The 20,011-nt window shown below is 33.5% G+C and overlaps 1 protein-coding gene across 1 annotated transcript in view; it reads right to left on the bottom strand.

Annotated features, from left to right (window-relative positions):
- STPG2 (sperm tail PG-rich repeat containing 2) overlaps window positions 1-20,011 on the bottom strand; it is a 554,759-nt gene that overhangs the window by 297,056 nt on the left and 237,692 nt on the right. Inside the window, exon 10 of the mRNA XM_040487853.1 lies at window positions 17,216-17,375. Coding sequence (XP_040343787.1) covers window positions 17,216-17,375 — 160 coding nt within the window. The remainder of the gene's footprint in view (window positions 1-17,215; window positions 17,376-20,011) is intronic.

Here is a 20,011-nt window from a genome sequence, read left to right as displayed (position 1 = left end):
ACTATAAAATTTATAATTTAGTTAACACACAATTACAAAAATGTTTTTAATAAGGCTATAAACATTTGAAAATTTTAAATACAATTTTAAATAACATAGGTCAAAGGAGATACAATAATGTACATTAGTATAAATTTAGAACTGAATGGCACTTAAAACACTGTAAGCAAAAGGAAGTAGCAAAAAGTAAATAAATGTGGTTGCTTTAAGCCATTGTCTGCTTACAAATAGACCAATAGCTAATTAAAAACTCCCCAAATCTTTCTTCCTGAAGCTAGGAAGGAGCAAAAAAATCTGGTAACAATGACTGATAAAAAAAAATTCAAGAAAGTAATATTATAGGCTAACCTCATTCCTAAATATATGTACAACAATCCTTGAGATAATATTGTATATCTAATTGTGAAAAACAAAGCAACAAAATGTCTATAAAATTATTTAAGAACTATGATAGGAAAATAATTCTTTTTTTTTAAGGTTTATTTATTTATTTTGAAACAGAGAGAGAGAGAGAGAGAGCACAAGAGGGGGAGGTGCAGTGAGAAGAGAGACAGAATCCCAAGCAGGCTCTGTGCCATCAGCACAGAGCCCAATGCAGAGCTCCAACTCATGAACTGTGAGATTATGACCTGAGCCAAGACCAAGAGTCACTCAACAAACTTAGCCACTCAGGTGCCTCAAAAGGGAAATAATTTTTAATCAAGATACAAAAGCAATGACTTTAAGGAAAAGATGAATAAATTCAATATTAAAACTGAGAAGTTGTGTTCATCAATAGAAATCATTAAGAAACTGGAAAACAAATCAAAGTATTTACAGTATGTATAACCAATAAATATAACCATAATATATTAAGAACTACTAATCAATAATAAAAATAATTAAAAGAAAAGAGATATGAAAAGGGACTTAAAAAAATTATCCAAATGGCCAAAGAGCATATGAAAAAGGATTAAATTTCACTAGTCATCAGGAAAATGCAGAATAAAGCCTCAGTGAAATACTCCTAAACCAGAATGGCTAAAAGAAAAAAGACTGACAACACTACAGTTGGTGCAACTGCGGAGCAAGTGCAAATCTCATGTATTACTGGTGGGAATATAAATCACTACATCTACTTGGAAAAACTAAAACATCCCCTGAACATACATCAGACACTATGACCCAGAAACTCCATTCCCAGGCATATGAATCAAGAGAAATGCATATTTATATACACCAAAAATATATCAACAAGAATATTCACTATAACATTTTTCATGAAAGCCCTAAACTAGAAACAACCCAAATTTCCATCATAGCAAGATGGATATAGAAAATCTGATACATTCTCATAATGAGAATGAACTAATGACTGCCACCTGAAACAATATGGTTTACAGACCATTCAAAGTTGAGAATGAATTCATATACAAAATAGTGTACACCTTATTACTCAATTTACACATAAGTTGAAAATAGTGAAAATAAACCACTGGTGACAGAAGCCAGAATAATGGTTAGCGACTAGGAGAGAATTAGGGGAGGGGTTAAGGATATTTTGTTTCTTCATTTGACAATGCTTACATGGGCAGTTAAATTTATAAAAATGCACTGAGATATAAACTAATAACTTGTGTACTTTTCTATAATATTTTAATGTAATGATTTTTATTAGGAGGTAAAAGCCACAGGCTTCATTGTCTCCTGAAAATATAAATTTGATATTTCTGTTATTGCTTTGTAATATATTTACAATAAAAATTACATATGATACTCAAAATGCTAAGAGATAGATACACTGAACCTATGTTGGCATAATTTAGCTTTATATATAAAAGTAGACTTTTAAAATATTTTATAACACTGTAACATTTCTAAGAATTCCACATTTCATTACATTTCCTCAAAATGCAAATCATTCTGTAGTGAAAGAAAAAGTCTGCACATATAATCTCAAGTTCAGAAATGAAAACTTTTAACAACATGGAATGATGTTTTAAGAGAATTGTAATGTATTCAGGTAACCAATGCTGACTCTTCAAAGTAAGGTACAAAAAAATCAATTTTTATCACTTGAAATCTATTGCAATTAGAGAGCAATGCCAAGTCACTGACACACTAATGGGTTTCGAAATATTTCAAAAAGAAAAGGAAATTGCTAAGTGTTTTAATTGAAATGCAGCTCTAGTAAGTATAACAAATTGGATAATATAATTTTTCTGTAAAGCTGCCGTATAAAACTATCATAACAGTGTTGAGTTTTAATAAATTTATAGCATTGTCTATATACATTTTACATAAAGTTATCCTACACTGAACTATTTAAAAACTTTTATTATATCTTCTACTACAGAAAGAGTTGTTTTTCTGTGTTCCAAGTGTCTGAATTCTAATTTAATTTTAGAACAGTTGTGTAGCATTTCCAAAGAGGATTGGCTCTACACATGGCTTGCTAGAAAAGAATATTCTGATTGAAATATATTTTTATGAATTTAGCTGCAACTGTAACCTACATGGAAATGATTAAACTTAGAGTTAGACACTAGATTTTCTAATTCCTGGGGTGTAAAATTAACAGTTGCAAAACCATACTTTCTGACCACAAAAAAAAAAAACCTGTAATAATTACACATAAAAAGTAGAACCACTTCAGGGTGTCTGGGTGACTCAGTCAGTTAAGCACCCAACTCTTGGTTTTAGGCTCAGGTCATGCTCTCAGGGTTTCCTGAGTTCATGCCCTGCATCGGGCTCTGTGCTGTCAGCACAGAGCCTGCTTGGAATTCTCCCTCTCCCTCTCTCTCTGTCCCTCCCCCACTTATGCTCTCTCTGTCTCTCTCAAAAATAAACAAATAACCATAAAAATTTACAAGTAGAACCACTTCAAGAATATCACAATCTTCCCTTTTCCTATCTCCCTCTATCTCTTTAATCCTGCCTTCTTGTCATTTAGTTAATAACATTTTATCCTTTGAGTCTCCTGATTTCTATGATTATATTCCCTGGGCTTAAAAGAAACATCCCCTCTCCAACAAACACACACATTTCTACACTTTATTATCATTCAACCAGGTCAAGAAAATCTATCTTCCTCCTTCCCACCCATCTTTCCTTCTTTTCTTCCTATACCTCTCCCCCTACTGTAATGCTAATATCATACTATGGTCAATAAAACACTTTAATGCTGGAGCAGTATTTCAAGGACTAGCACAACTTACTCCTGGTGCATTTAGATTTCTTTCAACCACCAATTTAGAAACTATGGTGAATATGTAACCAGACATGAGTCTAGAGTAGTAAGTTTGGCCAGTGACACACCTGGCTGCTATTCAGAATTAAAATTACAACAGAATAAAGCTCATATCAACTCTCCCACCCCCACAAAATTTCTTTTTGCTTTCTCCCTTAAGATTCATTTCCCCATACTATACACTGGGGAAGGCAGTATGAAGATTGTCTCATTCTTTTTTCACATTCTCCACAGCATGGTAGGCCCTTCATTCCTCCCAGGCTTGTAGAGTCTGGGGTGAAGGGGTAATGGGGAGTTATTGCTTAATGAGCATAGAGTTTCAATTAAACAAGATGAAAAGAGTTCTGAGGATAGATGGTGGTAACGGTGGCAGAACATTATGAATGTATTTAATATGACTGAACTGCACCCTTAAAATGGTTACGATGATCAATTTTATGTTATGTGTATTTTACCACACACAAAAAAGAACTTAGAGACCAGTACACTAATAATGTTCCAATCCATTAAAAAGAATACATTAAATCTCCACTTGGCATCAGTGTCATCCTATCCTTTCCAGCCTTTAACTGTAGAGATTATGCTTTTCATTCTCAAGGATTAGGTCTTTGAGGGCATTCACTCCTAATAAAAACTAGTTCCATCAATAATAAATTCTAAAAACTAATAATAATAAAAATCTGACCTGAGGTGAAGATTTCATGAATCAAGTTTTTCTTTTGTTTTGTTTTGAGGTGTTTTTTATTTTGTTTGTTTGTTTTGTTAGGGGTGTGTGTTTGGGTTTTTGTTTGTTCGTTTGTTTTACTGTTTATTTTTTAAAGACAGAGATAGAGACAGAGTGTGAGTGGGGGAGGGGCAGAGAGGGAGACAACAGAATCCAAAGCAGGCTCCAGGCTCTGAGCTGTCAGCAGAGAGCCTGATGCAGGGCTTGAACCCACAGACCACGAGATCATGACCTGAACTGAAGTCCAACGCTTAACCCACTGAGCCACCCAGGCACCCCAAATTCAAAAAGCAGATTATACACAGAAGAAAGAATTAATGAACTGGAAGAGAAGGCTAAATAAAATACCTACATGATGCATGGGGAAACAAAAGAATGGGACAGGAAGAAGAGGTTGTAAAAGAAAACAAAAGTAGCTATGTTTAATTGGAGTTGAAAAAGAAGGACGAGGGGGAGGAGGAATATGAAGGAGAAAAGAAAGAAGAGTGAAAAGATGCAATCTTTGAAGATGTAATGACAGAATTTTCCATAAACGGGAAGAAAAAAAAGACATCAAGGCAAACTCAAGAAGCAGTATATAAATCTATTAGGATAAATATACAGAAAAGCACACCTAGATACAACTGAAGTATTCATGGATGGATGAATAAATACAGAAGGTAAAGGTACAATAGAATGTTATTCAGCTAGGGCCGTCTGGGTGGTTCAGTGGGTTAAGTGGCCGACTTCGGCTCAGGTCATGATCTCATGGTCTGTGAGTTCGAGCCCCGTGTCGGGCTCCGGGCTGATGGCTCAGAGCCTGGAGCCTGTTTTGGATTTTGTGTGTCTCTCTCTCTGACCCTCCCCCATTCATGCTCTGTCTCTCTCTGTCTCAAAAATAAATAAACGTTAAAAAATTAAAAAAAAAGAATGTTATTCAGCTATAAAAAAGAGAAATTCCTACCATTTGTGACAACATTGAAGACATTATGTTTAAGTGAAACAAGTCAGACAAAGACAAGTACTATATGATATCATTTACATGTGGAATCAAAAAAAAAGAAAAAGAAAAGAACTACTAATGCTTTTGTCTAGGAAAAACGTTCCTAAAATTTGGAATAATGAGTAGAGATGGTGTCATTTGCCCTTAAATTATTCTCTGTAAATCCAAATCTCTTTCATAAATAGAAAAATTATCTCATTCTAGTGATATTACAAATTACATTATTATATTTATACTGGCTGCCTCCTCATTGTCTAGAGAATTATTAGACTAACAAGGTGAGAATGGGTAGACGGCTTAAACTTTCCCAAGCCCAGCTTCCCACTCTTGGCAGAAATCTATCCCAAAGCATTATGAGCAGTTAAATCATCCAGCTTATGCTTACATAACTCCATTAACAAGAAGCCTCCTGTTGTTTTTTTTTTTAATGATTCGTTTTTTTTAATTTTTTAAAATGAGTGATAAAGTTTTATGAAAATAAATTTTACAAAATAAAGACAGTAAAAAAGACATTGTTTTACACTTTTCCAAAGACCTGTAATATCTGGCTTAACAAAAGATAACTGGATTTTCATATTTATTTTTGTATTCACACTTACAATACTGTAAATCAAGTAGCCTCTGGTAAACAGCACTGTCAATTGCAAGTAAATGAGAGTGAAAAAACAAATAACATCATACGAAAATAATTTTGCCCTACCAGACTCCTGTAAGAATTTTAGGACCTCCAGAGATTCCTGGACCAAACTTTGAGAACCAGTGTTCAAGCAGCTATTCTGTTTTCTCTTTTTTCCTCCTGGATATACCAACATCCATGTCCCTTAAGTTTTCATTAAAATGCTTAAGTCCTTCATATCTTTCTTATCCCTGTCCTCATCCCTTAGTACCCAACAAACATTATCAGGCCTTCCCTAATCCGCATCTACACCCCCTCCAGAAAATGAGCCCATTTTGCATTTATAATAACCTTCTCTATGACTTATTCTTCAAAGAACCTTTCATAACTATAATCACGGAGTGTTTTATCTTACCTCAAAATTGCATACTGATGTATGGATGTAACACAGAAGGCTCACTTTTAAAATTATTATTGAAAATTCATTAAATAGCTATTAATTGCAAAGACTTGGCACATAGACACTCAGAAGCCAAATATCAACTTCTTTTATATCTCTAGGGCTTTGAGTTTTGATCTTCCTGTGTCTGGAACCATGTAGGCCAAACTTCTATTTACTGGAAGAGAAACTTAAGGGGATTTGAATTAAATAGTTTTTTCTATTTCCCTGGAGCATATGGTTAAATTTGGTATATTAAATTAAATGCATGTGCAAAACACCTGTTGTTCAAGGTTCTTGTGTAATAGACTCATATCTGACTCTCACAGTAAATTATAACTTTATGATGAGACAGCACATCTGCCATGGTCACCAATATATTTTATGAGCCTAACACTGCCCTACAAAAGTACAGAGCTCAGGAGATATGTGCTGAAGGAATGAATGTATTACATCATTCCCTTTCATAGGTGTTAGTTTCTAGTTTAACTGATACTTTCTGACTCATTTCAATAAAAGTTATTTCCCTTAATTCATTTCGCCCTGACCGGGTGAAAATATAGTACTTACACCTCATACATTTGAAGAAGTTTCCTAACTCTTGAAGCAACTTCCTCCATTAAAAGGCAATTAAGTTGTTCTTATATTCCCAAAATTTTCATCATTTTAGACAAAACTTAATTTGGGTGTTTTGTTTGTTTGTTTGTTTGTTTGTTTGTTTGTTTGTTTTTTGGTGTGTGCGCTTTTTTAAGTAGAGTCTATGCATGACTTGGGGCTTGAACTCATGACCTTGAGATCAAGAGTTGCATGATCTACCAACTGAGTCAGCCAGGTGCCCTGCTACGACTTAATTTGATTAGCTTCATTCACATTTGAAGGTCAGTATCAAAGCAAAGAGTACTCCTTATGAATTATAGGATTATATAATGAACCTAGGATTATATAGTTGACCCTTGAACAACACAGGTTTGAATTGTGTGGGTTCATTTGTACATGGATTTTTTACAGTATAAAACTATAAATGTATTTTCTCTTTATGACTTTCTTAATAACATTTTCTTTTCTCTAGCTTACTTTATGGTAAGAATGCAGTATATAATACATATAATATTCAAAATATGTGTAAATCAACAGTCTGTTACCAGTACAGCTTTCAGTCAACAGTAGGCTATTAGTAGTTAAGTTTGGGGGGAGTAAAATTTATGCATGGATTTTCAACTATACAGAGGGTCAGCGTCCCTAATGCTTGCATTGTTCAAGGGTCAATTATATAAATGCATACATTTGTAAAACAGTTTTCTCTTTGAAAAATTACCATAAAATTTAATAAGCAAATATTATTTTTAACATTATTTTCATAGGTAAAATGTCAAAAAATTTTAAAAGATATAGCACTTTGAACTACTACAAATTTATATGTAATTATAAATTCACATGATATGTCATAATTATTTGACAAATCAATGAGGATTTGCCACTGTGTACCTTCCTGGCTTACTAATATACTATAAACTGTTTGTAACCTTACTCTTTCTATGTTTAAGAAACTTATATTAACAGCTGCTCCTCTACCAAGGAGATATCTGCACACCCATGTTTATTGCAACATTATTAACAAGAGCCAAGGTATGGAAGCCTAAATGCCCAACAACAGATGAATGAATAAAGAAGATGTGGTATGTAGAGACATGGGATATTTTTCAGTCATGAGAAAGAAGGAAATCCTGCCATTTGCAACAACATGGATGGACCTTAAAGATATTATACTGGGGCACTTAGGTGGCTCAGTAAGTTAAGCATCCGACTCTTGACTTCTGCTCAGGTTTTGATCTTGTGGTTCATGAACTCAAGCCCTGCATAGAGCTCTGTACTGACAGTGTAGAGTCTGCTTAGGATTCTCTCTGTCTCTCTGTCTCTCTCTCTCTGCCTCTCTCTCTCTTAAAATAAACTTTTTTTTAAAAAGGCATTATAAAAAAAATAAACTTTTTTTTAAAAAGGCATTTTAAAAAGTGAGATAAGTCAGAAAAAGAAAGATAAATACTGTATGATATCAATTACATGTAAAATATAAAGAAAGCTGAACTTATAAAAAAAAAAGAGAGAGTAAAATTGTGATTGCCAGGGGCTGAAGACTGGGGGATAGGAGAGATGCTGTTTATGGGTACAAACTTATAATTAGTAGGTAAGTAAGTCCTGGAGACATAACACAGCATAATGATTATAGGCAACAATATTGTATTATAAACATGAAACTTGCTTAGTGACTAGATCTTAATAATTCTCATCACAAAAAAGAAATGATTATGTGACCTGATAAAGCTGGTAGTTAATGCTACAATGGCAATCATATAGCAATATATAAAAGTATCAAATCAACCTTATGTTGTATACCTTAAACTTATATAATGTTATATGTCAAATATATCTCAGGGAAAAAAAATTTTAACAGACCTGCTCATCCATTTGCAGTAAATTTATATGTGATTTTGGAAACAACTGTTATATAGGGGACACTAAAATTGACCTTTATTATAATCATCTGTGGACATTTTTCTCCCTTGCTAGATACCAGGAATTTGAAGACAAGGATTGAATAATTTCCCTTTATTCATAGCACAGTGCCTGAAACATAATATGTGCTCAAAAAACATTTTTTATAAATAATGAATGAACAAAACAATTGAACCATCTGGGTCTTATTTCTGTTTATATTATTTTCTATCTGTGTTAATATGACCAAATTTTCTCCTTTTTTTAATTGCCTGCCTTTTAGTTTTCTCCTTTATAAATAAGGACAGTGATCATAACTCATAAGGTAGTTGTGATAATCCAGTAATGAATGTGAAATGCCTGGGAAACTTAAAACTTTCATTCAAATATAATACATGTCTATTTTAATCATTAATTTATCTAACTGAGCCACCTTCCTCTTTGTGGCTTTTATCTACCCAACTCTAATGTTCTCTCCGACCTTCTTAGATGATTTCAGAACATGAATCATCTTATTACATTACCCTATTAAATATTTCTAAAATAGTTTAATATTACTATTAATAGCCTTTACAATCCTGGACTTTCTAACCTTAATCTTGATCCAACTTTAATTGTAGGCATGAACATACCTTCAACTTAACAATGACATAGAATATCAACTTCTTATTCTTAAACCACATCACCTTTGAGACCTATAATGAAGCCTTGTCTTGCCCACGCATCAATTATTCCATATTTTTACTTAGAACTAACTTTATCTGCCTTCATTTGTCCCCTTTCTCTGCTTAGAATTTGTTATCTAGTGCTGCATTAAAAACTACCCCCTCAAAACTAGAGGCTTAAACAACAATAATCATTTGTTTCGATCAAAACTCATGCACTTTAAGCATGACTCAGAAGAGAAGATTCATCTCAGCAGCACAGGGTATGGTGTCAGCTGGGGCAGCTTGACTGGTGGGTGGAGGTTCTTGTACTTCCATTCACTTACAAAGCTGGCTAGTCCGTGCTAGAGGTTGTCCCTGAGCTAGAACTGGGGGCCTCATTTTCTCTTCACAGACCTCTTTATAGGCGCTTCGTTAAGGCACTGCACGATGGCTAGTTTCAAGAGTAGGCATTCTGAGAGGACCATCCAGAAGTGCACGAAGTTATTATGATTTAGCCTTGGCAGTCACATAGCAATTCTTTTGCCATATTCTATAGAAGAAATACCAAAAGTCCACCATGGAATTGGAAATAAACTCCAATACTCAATGAGAGCAGTGTCAACACTGCACTGTGTGAGGAACATGTAGGATAGAAGATATTGTGGCAAAAATGTGGAAAGCACAATCTTCCATAGTCCATTCTCTGGCTACATTTCGTATCTCCTATATGTAAAATACAAGCCACCCTGTGAAGGACTCCCAAATTTCAACCTGTTGTGGCATTAACTTGAATCTCAGGATTTTGTCATCTGATTCTGATTCAGATGCGGATGAGACTCCTGTTTTAGTACTTCCGTACAACTCTTTGAATACCGTTCCTCTCCATCGAAAGGCCTTGAACTAAAGAGACAACTTATCTGGCTCACAGACAACCTATAGCCTAATGGTAGAACAGACATAAGATAAAGGCTATCAATACAGCTACTCAAAGGTAGAAAAACAGGAGGGACATAGCAGTCATAGGCTCAAGGCATTTCAAATCCAGTGGAGTTCATATTGCCAGTTCCTAAATTAGGGTCCAATCCTAATTCCTAGGAGTTGTTCAGTATGTTTCATTACTCCATTCTGTGGGCTTCTGGTTCTGTCTTCTAAGTTATCTTTCTTTTTATACAAGAAGTAGCCCATGTTTGCAACGAGGTGGTTTTTAGCCAACTTCCTATCTGTAGAAATTTGAGAGTCCAAAGTCTTCTTTTTATTCTATATACTGTGTCTATCCTTCTTAGTTCCAAGCCAATGTAATTTTTTAAAGTGTGGCCTCTTTGTTTTATTGATTTATAATTCACTCCATTATATAATGCTATACCCACAAAATGTATAAGATAAGATCTCTTCTATATATTACCTGTCTATATAAAATACACATGTGTCAAATATTTCTTACATTTTTACATCATTTTCTACTTTAAGGCTATAACTCTATGTCAGACTGATTATATTATCCTTTATATTCTAAAATACTGTATACAAGTTCCTTCCAACCCCCACTCCCACATACTTATTCTCTACTTCTCAAATGAAGCTTTTCCCAAAGTCTCCAAAAAAAAGTGAATAACTCTGAAAACTCAGTATACCAGGCATAGGATAATTTTGCCTATAATATATGCTTATTAATAAATATGATCATGTTCAAATTGTATATAAAGAGCTTACTTGAAATATATATAAACTGCCCAATGAAATAAAGTTAACTTGAGGTTGAAATGAATAAAATTAGCTCATTTTCAATAATATTTCCGCCATTTTTAACAAAGATATAGAATCAACAAATCCTCAATACTGATCTGATCTATTTTTGCCCACACTCAGAATTACCTTGCATTTTAACATCCCAGAAGCATTCTGGAAGCTATAGAAAAACAACAGCAAAAATTATGTATTTATTGCAGTAGGTTAAGTACTCACCAAGAGGGATAAACTGCATTTTGATAAACCCTATAGCATTTCTAAAGCTGTAATATTACAAACCACTGAGAAAATAGAATAAATAATTAGTTTTCACACTACACTGACTTTTATATCAAAGGTATTACTTATGTTTATTGAAAAAGTGAACAAAACTACCAACATGGTATATGTTCAATTAACTTCTAAGATAAATTATAGTTTTTTTTTTCTGAAATAATTTCCTATGGGAGTGTGATGCAGAAATCACAATGTTATTTTCATGAGAAATGATCTATACTTTCTACATAAGTCTCAGCACCTGTTACTATCAGCTTTCAAATGTGTTCTATGCTGCATATGTTGCAGAAACTTTCATTTATTTAACTATTTGATTTTAATAAACATTGTGCTTTAAACTTCAATTGTTTTTCATCTTAAAATAATTTTTAAGATCTAAAATCTTAAAATAATTTTTACTTACTATAAAGCAATGTATGTGCTTTATTAGAGGAAACAACTGAAAAGCAAAACAAAATCTTCTGTGAATCTAAGGTAGTTACTTATATATTGTTTTCTCAGTAAGTAAGGCCTTCCCTGATAACATTATTTGAAACTGTGCTTAACCCACTCTGAACTCCTACTCTTCCTTCCCTCTCTTATTTTTCTTCAAAGCATTTATAATGATTTGGTATTCATTCTTTTTTCTTTCTTCTTTTGTTTTTTTCCTTGCTTTCTTTCATCTACCAATTTATTGATCTATTTATTCTCTTAAATGTCTAATCCATTAAGTCTCTTACATCTTATATTACACTCTATGAAACAATGTTTCTATTTTGTTCACTGCTGTATCATAAGGCCCTGGAACAGTGGTTAATACACAAGAGTCCCTCAGTGTATATTTGTTAATGATTAATCAGATGAATCTTATCTTGTTACCAGGTTTAAATACATATACCATTTGAAAAATTTTCATAAGACTCTATCCAGTTGATGTATGAGAATTAACTAAACCCCATTTTTGTTTCTTTAGAACATTTTAAACTTTTCATTACTAGTGTTCTTTAATGAATCTCCATGATGCTTAAATTTTGGGCATATCATTTATTATTTCCCTAGGGTAATCCCAGAAGTAGGATTTTGGGGTTAAATGGCATATATTTGAAACATTGTGCCAGCCTGCCTTTGAGAATCACTGCTATCAATTTACACTCCCATCATGTTGTGTAAGAGTCCCCAGTTTCTCACACTCAATATTTTCATTCATTTTCTTTTTTTTTTTTAATGTTTGCTTATTTTTGAGAGAGACAGACAGACAGACAGACAGAGCGTGAGCAGGGGAGGGACAGAGAGAGAGGGAGACACAAATTCCAAAGCAGGCTCAAGGCTCTGAACTGTCAGCACAGAGCCCAATGCAGGACTTGAACTCACGTACCCGGGGAATCATGACCTAAGCCAAAGTCAAGCGCTTAACCGACTGAGCCACCCAGATGCCCTCATTCATTTGCTTTTTAAACAGGCTGTTAGTGTACCTGGGTGGCTCAGTTGGTTAAGCATCCAACTTCAGCTCAGGTCATGATCTCACAGTCTGTGGTTTCAAGCCCCATGTCGGGCTCTGTGCTGACAGCTTGGAGCCTGCTTCAGATTCTGTGTCTCCCTCTCCCTCTCTGCCCCTACCCTGCTTGCACTCTGTCTCTCTTGCTTGCTCAAAAACAAACATTAAAAAAATTTTTTAATAAAAACAAAAGAAAAAATAAACTTGCTGAGTCTTTCCCTCTTCTAAATGTCCAAAACCAGGTCAATAAGAGTGATAAAGTAATGTTTAAGCCCTTTTTCACTTAACAAAAATTTTACTTTACCTGAGCTGGATAAATCACAAAATCATTCACATGTCTATGAATTAACCCTTGACGCAATAAGAGTAGGTTGCTTTGTAATGTGATGCACTTCATTTAATAATTTCTTCATTAAATTTCTGTAATGTGTTTTTATGGGTTACACAACATTTAATGGTCTTATACTGATTGCAAATATACTACTTCCCTCTTTAATTTAGACTAATGAAAATAAATTTTATCTCTCTTAAATATATGCAAAAACTTGATTTATGAATATAACAAAACCACTTCCATGCTGTTAATAAGATTTCTAAAATAGGGGCGCCTGGGTGGCTCAGTTGGTTAGCATCCGACTTCGGCTCAGGTCATGCATGATCTCACAGTTTGTGAGTTCGAGCCCCGCATCGGGCTATGTGCTGACAGCTCAGAGCCTGGAGCCTGCTTCACATTCTGTGTCTCCCTCTCTCTCTGCCCCTTCCCTGCTCATGCTCTGTCTCTCTCTGTCTCAAAAATAAATAAACATTAAAAAAAAAGAATTCTAAAATAATTTGAAATAAATACATCACTATAAAATGCTGAGTGAATGAATGAATGTCCTGTAAGATGGTAAATAACATAAAAATATTATTCATTTATCAACCAAACTCATAACTCATATCATTTATCAACTTCAGTTCTTAACAATTTAACTACAAATGTAAAATATTCAGTAATCAGTTTTAATTTGCCAATTATTCTATTTATAGGTAGAAAGTTAACAATATGCATATTCTTTAAGTTTTGTAAGGCAAACCACTCAATTCTTAGTAATGTCATGACTCAAGGAACAAATATGGATAAGATGCTCTATAAATTCAATTTTATAGTTTCATTTATGTGTATATGTATATACACACATAACAACACAAAATTATTTTATCTGGCTTATAAAGAATTTGACATACAACCCCAAAAGGTCCTTCCTATTAATAATAAGGTAAAGAAAAAATACCAATGTTTAAATGAAAAATAATAGGATTAAAAAACACTTATTTTTTTAAAGTGTTTATTTACATTCCAGTTAGTTAATATATAGTGTAATATTAGTTTCAGGTGTACAATTTAGTAATTAGACACTTACATACACCTGGTGCTCATCACAACAAGTGCCCTCCTTAATCCCCATCACCTATTTAACCCATCCCCCGCCCTTCTGGTAACCATCAGTTTGTTCTCTATAGTTAAGAGACTGTTTTGTGGTTTATCTCTTTTTTCCCCAATGATTATTTGTTTTGTTTTTTAAATTTCACAGATGAGTGAAATCATATTGTATTGTATTTCTCCAATTGACTTATTTTGCTTAGCATAATACTCTCTAGCTCCATCCACGTCATTGAAAATGGCAAAATTTTATTCTTTTCGATGGCTGAGTAATATTCCATTATACTTATGGAATATTCCATTATACACATACATACATATATCACATCTTATTTATCCATACATCAGTTTATGGACATTTGGGCTCTTTCCATAATATGGCTAATGCAGATAATGCTGCTATTAAACATGGGGGTTCATGTATCCCTTTGAATTAGTATTTTTGTATTCTTTGGGTAAATTCCTGGATCATAAGGTAGTTCTATTTTAACCTTTTGGGAAATCCCCATATTGTTTCCCAGAGTTGCTTCATCAGTTTGCCTTCTCACCAACAATGTAAGAGGGCTTCCTTTCTCCACATCGTCACCAACACCTGTTGTTTCTTGAAAAAACATTCCACTCTTAACTAATTCTAAGATATGATATGAAATTATATTATCTATAGGATAAAAAATGACACAAAGCATATAACCAACAGAACTATTACCACTGTATCTTATTTTATAACAATGATTTTCCTTTTATAAATCACAAGACTTAACATATTTAGTTAGATGGTATTCCCAGGAAAAGTTAAACGGTATTAAAAATTATAAACAGATATGGGCTATTCTCATTTTAGACCAGAAAACCATATTACTATAAATACATTAAAAAGAATCAAGAATTCTCTGTCATATTCATCAAAAAAAAACCTAGCCTAACTGAAAAATCAATAAAAATGAGGAATCTATTTAGAGAGTTGATAATATGATGCCTGAATATCTTTTCCTTGATTAAATCAATGTAAGAGAATAGGACATATGGAAGTTAATTTTCAATTACCAAAACGAAGCATGGATATTAATTGAATTGGCCCCAGTCACCTACTGAATCTATGTTAGAAACATGTTTTGGATGGTACACCTTAAATAGTAGAGTAAATTTAAAATAATGAACAATTCTAATTACTACAATATTTGCACATTTTAGAGGAAATCAAATTTTATACATCATGATATCAGGTAATAGCTTCAGAAATCCATTTTTTCTAATCTGTTTATTATAGAGGCATGTGGGATTTCTGCTGTAATTTCTTTGAATTATAGGCTACTTTTAAGATGCAAGATGGCAATCTTGATGGATTATTAGTTTAACCAGTGTGATAAACTTGTTTCACTTAGCAAGCTGGCTACTCTACAGTTGTGTAGTGACTTTGACAGTCATTATGTCTTTGAATTCAAATAATAACTGTCTTTATAATGAAGATACTCCCCTCTCCCAAATTGTTTCAGAAGCTAGTACTGGCTTGACAACAAGAAGAAATATATTTCATATTATAATAAGGTTTTATACTTCTAAGGAGCTTCAGAGCTTCTGGAGATGACTTTGAAATTGTCTTATTAATCTTTAATATTCTCATGAGAGCCAAGTAGACAGCAAGTATTATCTGAATTTTGTAAAATAAAACTAATAAAACAATTAGTGAATTTACTTGCCCTAGGCTAAATACTGAAACAATGAAAAATCACAGTGCCAATCCTGACACTTAACTGAAACTTATACATTCCATCTACAATAATTTCTATGGAGAGAACAGTAAAGGCTGAGAGAAAAAATAATCTTCAGAAAATATGAAGTTCAACATAATTTACTTCAAGAAACCCTGAAATAGATATTTTTAAATTTTTTTTTTTAATGTTGATTTTTGAGAGAGAGACAGTGTGAGCAGGGGAGGGGCAGAGAAAGAAGGACACACAGAATCTGAAGCAGGCTCCAGGCTCTGGGCTGTCAGCACAGAGCCCAACATGGGGCTCAAACCCACAAACTGTGAGATCATGACCTGAGCTGAAGTCGGACACTCAACCAACTGAGCCACCGAGGTGCCCCTGGATATTTATTTATTATCTGATTGTGCTTGGTGATGGTGACCGTGATAGTACCAGAATTTCAAAGAACTAATTCCCCTGTTCCACTTCTGGGTGACCACATAATGAGTGTGGTCAGGGACACTAACAGTGTTTGAATTCTACTTCATAACAAAGCTGAAACCTGACAAAATCAACAATGGTACAGCAAACTCCAGAGAAAAAAAAAAGAAAATACACAAAGTTAAAATTTGACTTACAATGGACCTTTACGTTGGCAAAATACTTGATTCTTGAAAGAACAGTGAAAAACAAAGCAAGCCTCTATGGATTGTAGGCTTTCTAAGTATTCTCATTGGCTGACAGGTTGTAGTCTCCTAATTTGGTTCTTTATCAAAAACCCTTGAAAGAGTTTCTCCATTCTGTTTCATTTTTTTTTCTCTTCATATTCTCATAAGGAGTCACTACAACAGTTTGGTTGTTTAGTGGTAATACATTTCTAAATTACTGCTGGAAATGATTGTTCCTATTTTCTATCTAGTTTTCCTGTGTGAAATAACACACTTAACTGATTTATCCTCATTACCAGGAAAAGTTATTGCATTCATTTTTGGTCTAAGAAAACTATTATTAGTAGCTGGACTAATCCTAATTTTTAAAATCAAAATTACTTTGGGAATTTTAACCTTCCCAAATAAATGTTTATCTTTTTATATGGATGTTTTCTTGATACTTGAGAAAAATTAAAATCATTCCATGACACTAACATGATGTGTGTCTTATACATAGTTAAATTCCTTTCTCCTCTAACAACTCTACCATACTAAGAATTTTGGGTTATTCCCTAGTAGAAAATGACTTTATTAGTTTTAAGTTCAAATGAGTAACATTGTCTTTGGTAAAATTAAGGGACGTAAAACTCAAAAAAATCTTACGGCTGAAAAAAATCTAAAATCTTTCACTGAATAAAGCAGATTTTTTTTCATCTTATACATTTAAAAGAGGGGTATGGTAAATATAAAGGTATGTTTATAATATTCTATTTTAGTATGGAAACCTTAATTTTTTTTCCTCATAGCTTTAAAAACACAGTCTGTACTTACCTGGCCCATCAGTCATTTTCTCCAAGCACCGAGGAGCTGTGCTAAGAAAGGAGGTATGTTTCAGCTTAGCCGCAAAACTACGAGGTGGCATGTATTTATGTTGAACTTGGGACATCTCATATGATTTTTGAACATCATAGCTGCCAGGTGCTGGAATGTCCTAGAAAGATTTCAATGGATGAGCATAAACATATCTTATATGGAATATATCTAAGACTAGGTAGCATAGATGTTCACACTAAACAATGGCATAAGTAGAAAAATATGAAAATTTTCTTAATCACTTTTTAAAAAAGAAATTTAAAAGAGTATCCCTAAATTTATGGTCTCCTAATAAAAGTGTAAATTTGCTTGTCAAAATTTAAGGTTAAATAAATAGAATTAGGAAACTTAGATCCATATTCTTTAAAAAAAAATAGCCTTTATAATATAGATCAAACTTTCATTTTCAAATTTCACATTGAAAATCAAATTACATACAGGAATGAGAACAATAATTTTTTGTTTTCATAAGCAGCAGAACTATCCCTGCTATATCTGTTCTACATGACCATACTTCACTTCTTCTATGAATGAGACTGCTTATTTCATTTTTAAGATTCCAATTAAGTTAAAAGCCTTCCCCTTTCATCATTTATGGCTGTTTATATGCTCTACAGTTATATTAACATTTTTAATCAACATAAACCACATGGAAATTAATAACTACAATAATAATTCTAAACTCAATTAAATATAAATACCATTGCACAATTAATGCCTGTGAACTATTAGCTAATTATTTCAATGAAAAAATTTAACTCCTTTTCCTCAAATTATTTTAAAATAGAAAATGTTATATGTAACATATCTGTTCATCTCTATGATGTAGAAAGATGGAACTTTTCAAGTTTTAATGATTTTCTGGTACACAGGTGACTTTTGTGGCTAATGGTGTGCACTCTAGCACTAGACTTCTTGGGTTTCAAATATTTGTGCCTTACTCCTTTAGAGACCCTAAGCAAGCCACTTAACCTCTGTGATTTTCAGTTTCCTCATTTGTAAGTGAGAAAGATACTATTTACATCATAAATCATAGGGTTGTTGTGAGGATTAAATGAATTAAAACAGGTAAAATACTTAGATTGGTACCTAATTCTATAAAAGCATTAGCTAATCTTAACTATTCTACAAAAGCCAATTGCAATGCAAACAAGACAGAACTACCAGAGTTTGGACTAATAGGGGAGTATTATAATGCTTCAAATAAGTCAAACAAATCTGGATATTGAAAAATCAGACTTTTAAAGTCCATGTTTTATAAAACATACTTTCTCTGGTTTCTCATACCCTTGTTACCACCTCCAAGCACATGCCAACAACATTATTTTCTACTTCCAAAGAATCACGAAATATGGTAAGGGCACTCAACATGACTAGGGGAGAGATGCTTACACAAAACCTCACATTTCTGGTTTAAGTCCTGTGTCAAACACCAAATGCCACATCGGAAAGTCAACTAAGAAAGGTCAACGGTTCTTTTCTTCTGGCCTATATCAACAGAATATTTAGTAAGAGTGGGCTGAAGAGAAGCAATAATAGCAGTAGCTCCAAAGATGACTTCTGGATCTTTTGGGGCTGCTTCAGTAGCATGTGGAAGGAAAGTGGGAGAGAGTGTCAAAGCACGAAGAAATCGTGAATACACACAACATACTCAAGGGTATTTAGGAAAGCTTTGCAAAGATCTTGACTGTCCCTACTATACACTTTATTTTTCTTATCTGACATTATTATGGTTACTGCTTCCTGAACACCGTGCCTGGTGTCACCACCTATTCCTTTTTCCAGTGCCCAGCCTCTATATGATTGATGGCTATGGCTCTTGCCACATAGGAATCTTTTTTTTTTTTTTTAATGCCTTGAAGCAACAATAAGAAACTTCATCTGTGATCAGTTTTCTTCAGAAATACTGTGATCTCACCCAGGAAAATTCATCACACTATTTATCCTAAATTTCAATAGATTCACTGGCTCTTTTATTAAGTGAAAATATATTACCCTTGCTCATGATCACCTGTTCTTACAGCGTATTTACGCTTCTCTGAAAACATACTACCTTCTTTTATCCTTTATCAGTGCTTCTAAGTTCTTCTTACTCATCATCAATTCTCATTTTGTCTGACCAAGAGACTGATTTTTCAAGTCCATTTCCTAGGCAAATGATTGGTAAGATAAATCTGAAACAATGTCTAATAGCAATAATTTAAACAATACATATATATGGTACCCTAAACACCATTTCAGGAAAAACCAGTATGTGTAGCTAAGATCATCAAATGTCTCTGGGTGATCCTTTATACATCACAGAAAATAGGAAAGGCACATGGTGAGTGGATATGAAAAACATTTCTCATGGCTTTTTTTTTTACCCCAGTTATTTGTATCCTGTTCCTGTATTTGGAAAATTCAAAATACTTCCCAGCAGAATCTGAGTCCTGGTCCAAAAACTAAAAATGCCTGATTCGCATATTCCTGGTCTAATTTTTTAGCTAGGACATGAATCTAGGTCCTAGGCTTAAATGACAAACTTTGAACTGGCAGCCAATTATTCAAAGAAACAGCACTAAAAATTCCATTCTAGTGAGGGGCTGGCAATGCTAGAAGCTATGTCCAGCTCACAGAGGCAACAAGAGTAAGTACAGACTGAGGGAAAATGCCACAAAATGTCTGATGAAATAAAAGCTATGCCTCAGTGCAAATTAGAGGTAAATCTAAGGTATCCTGACTTTATCTAGAAAACTCAGGCCCTATCTAAAA

Source organism: Herpailurus yagouaroundi, unplaced genomic scaffold (genome assembly GCF_014898765.1).
Source record: "Herpailurus yagouaroundi ecotype Mexico unplaced genomic scaffold, PumYag 28, whole genome shotgun sequence".
Classification (NCBI taxonomy): Eukaryota; Metazoa; Chordata; class Mammalia; order Carnivora; family Felidae; genus Herpailurus; species Herpailurus yagouaroundi.
The sequence above is the reverse complement of the archived record's forward strand: the minus strand, read 5'-3'. Positions and strand labels throughout refer to the sequence as shown.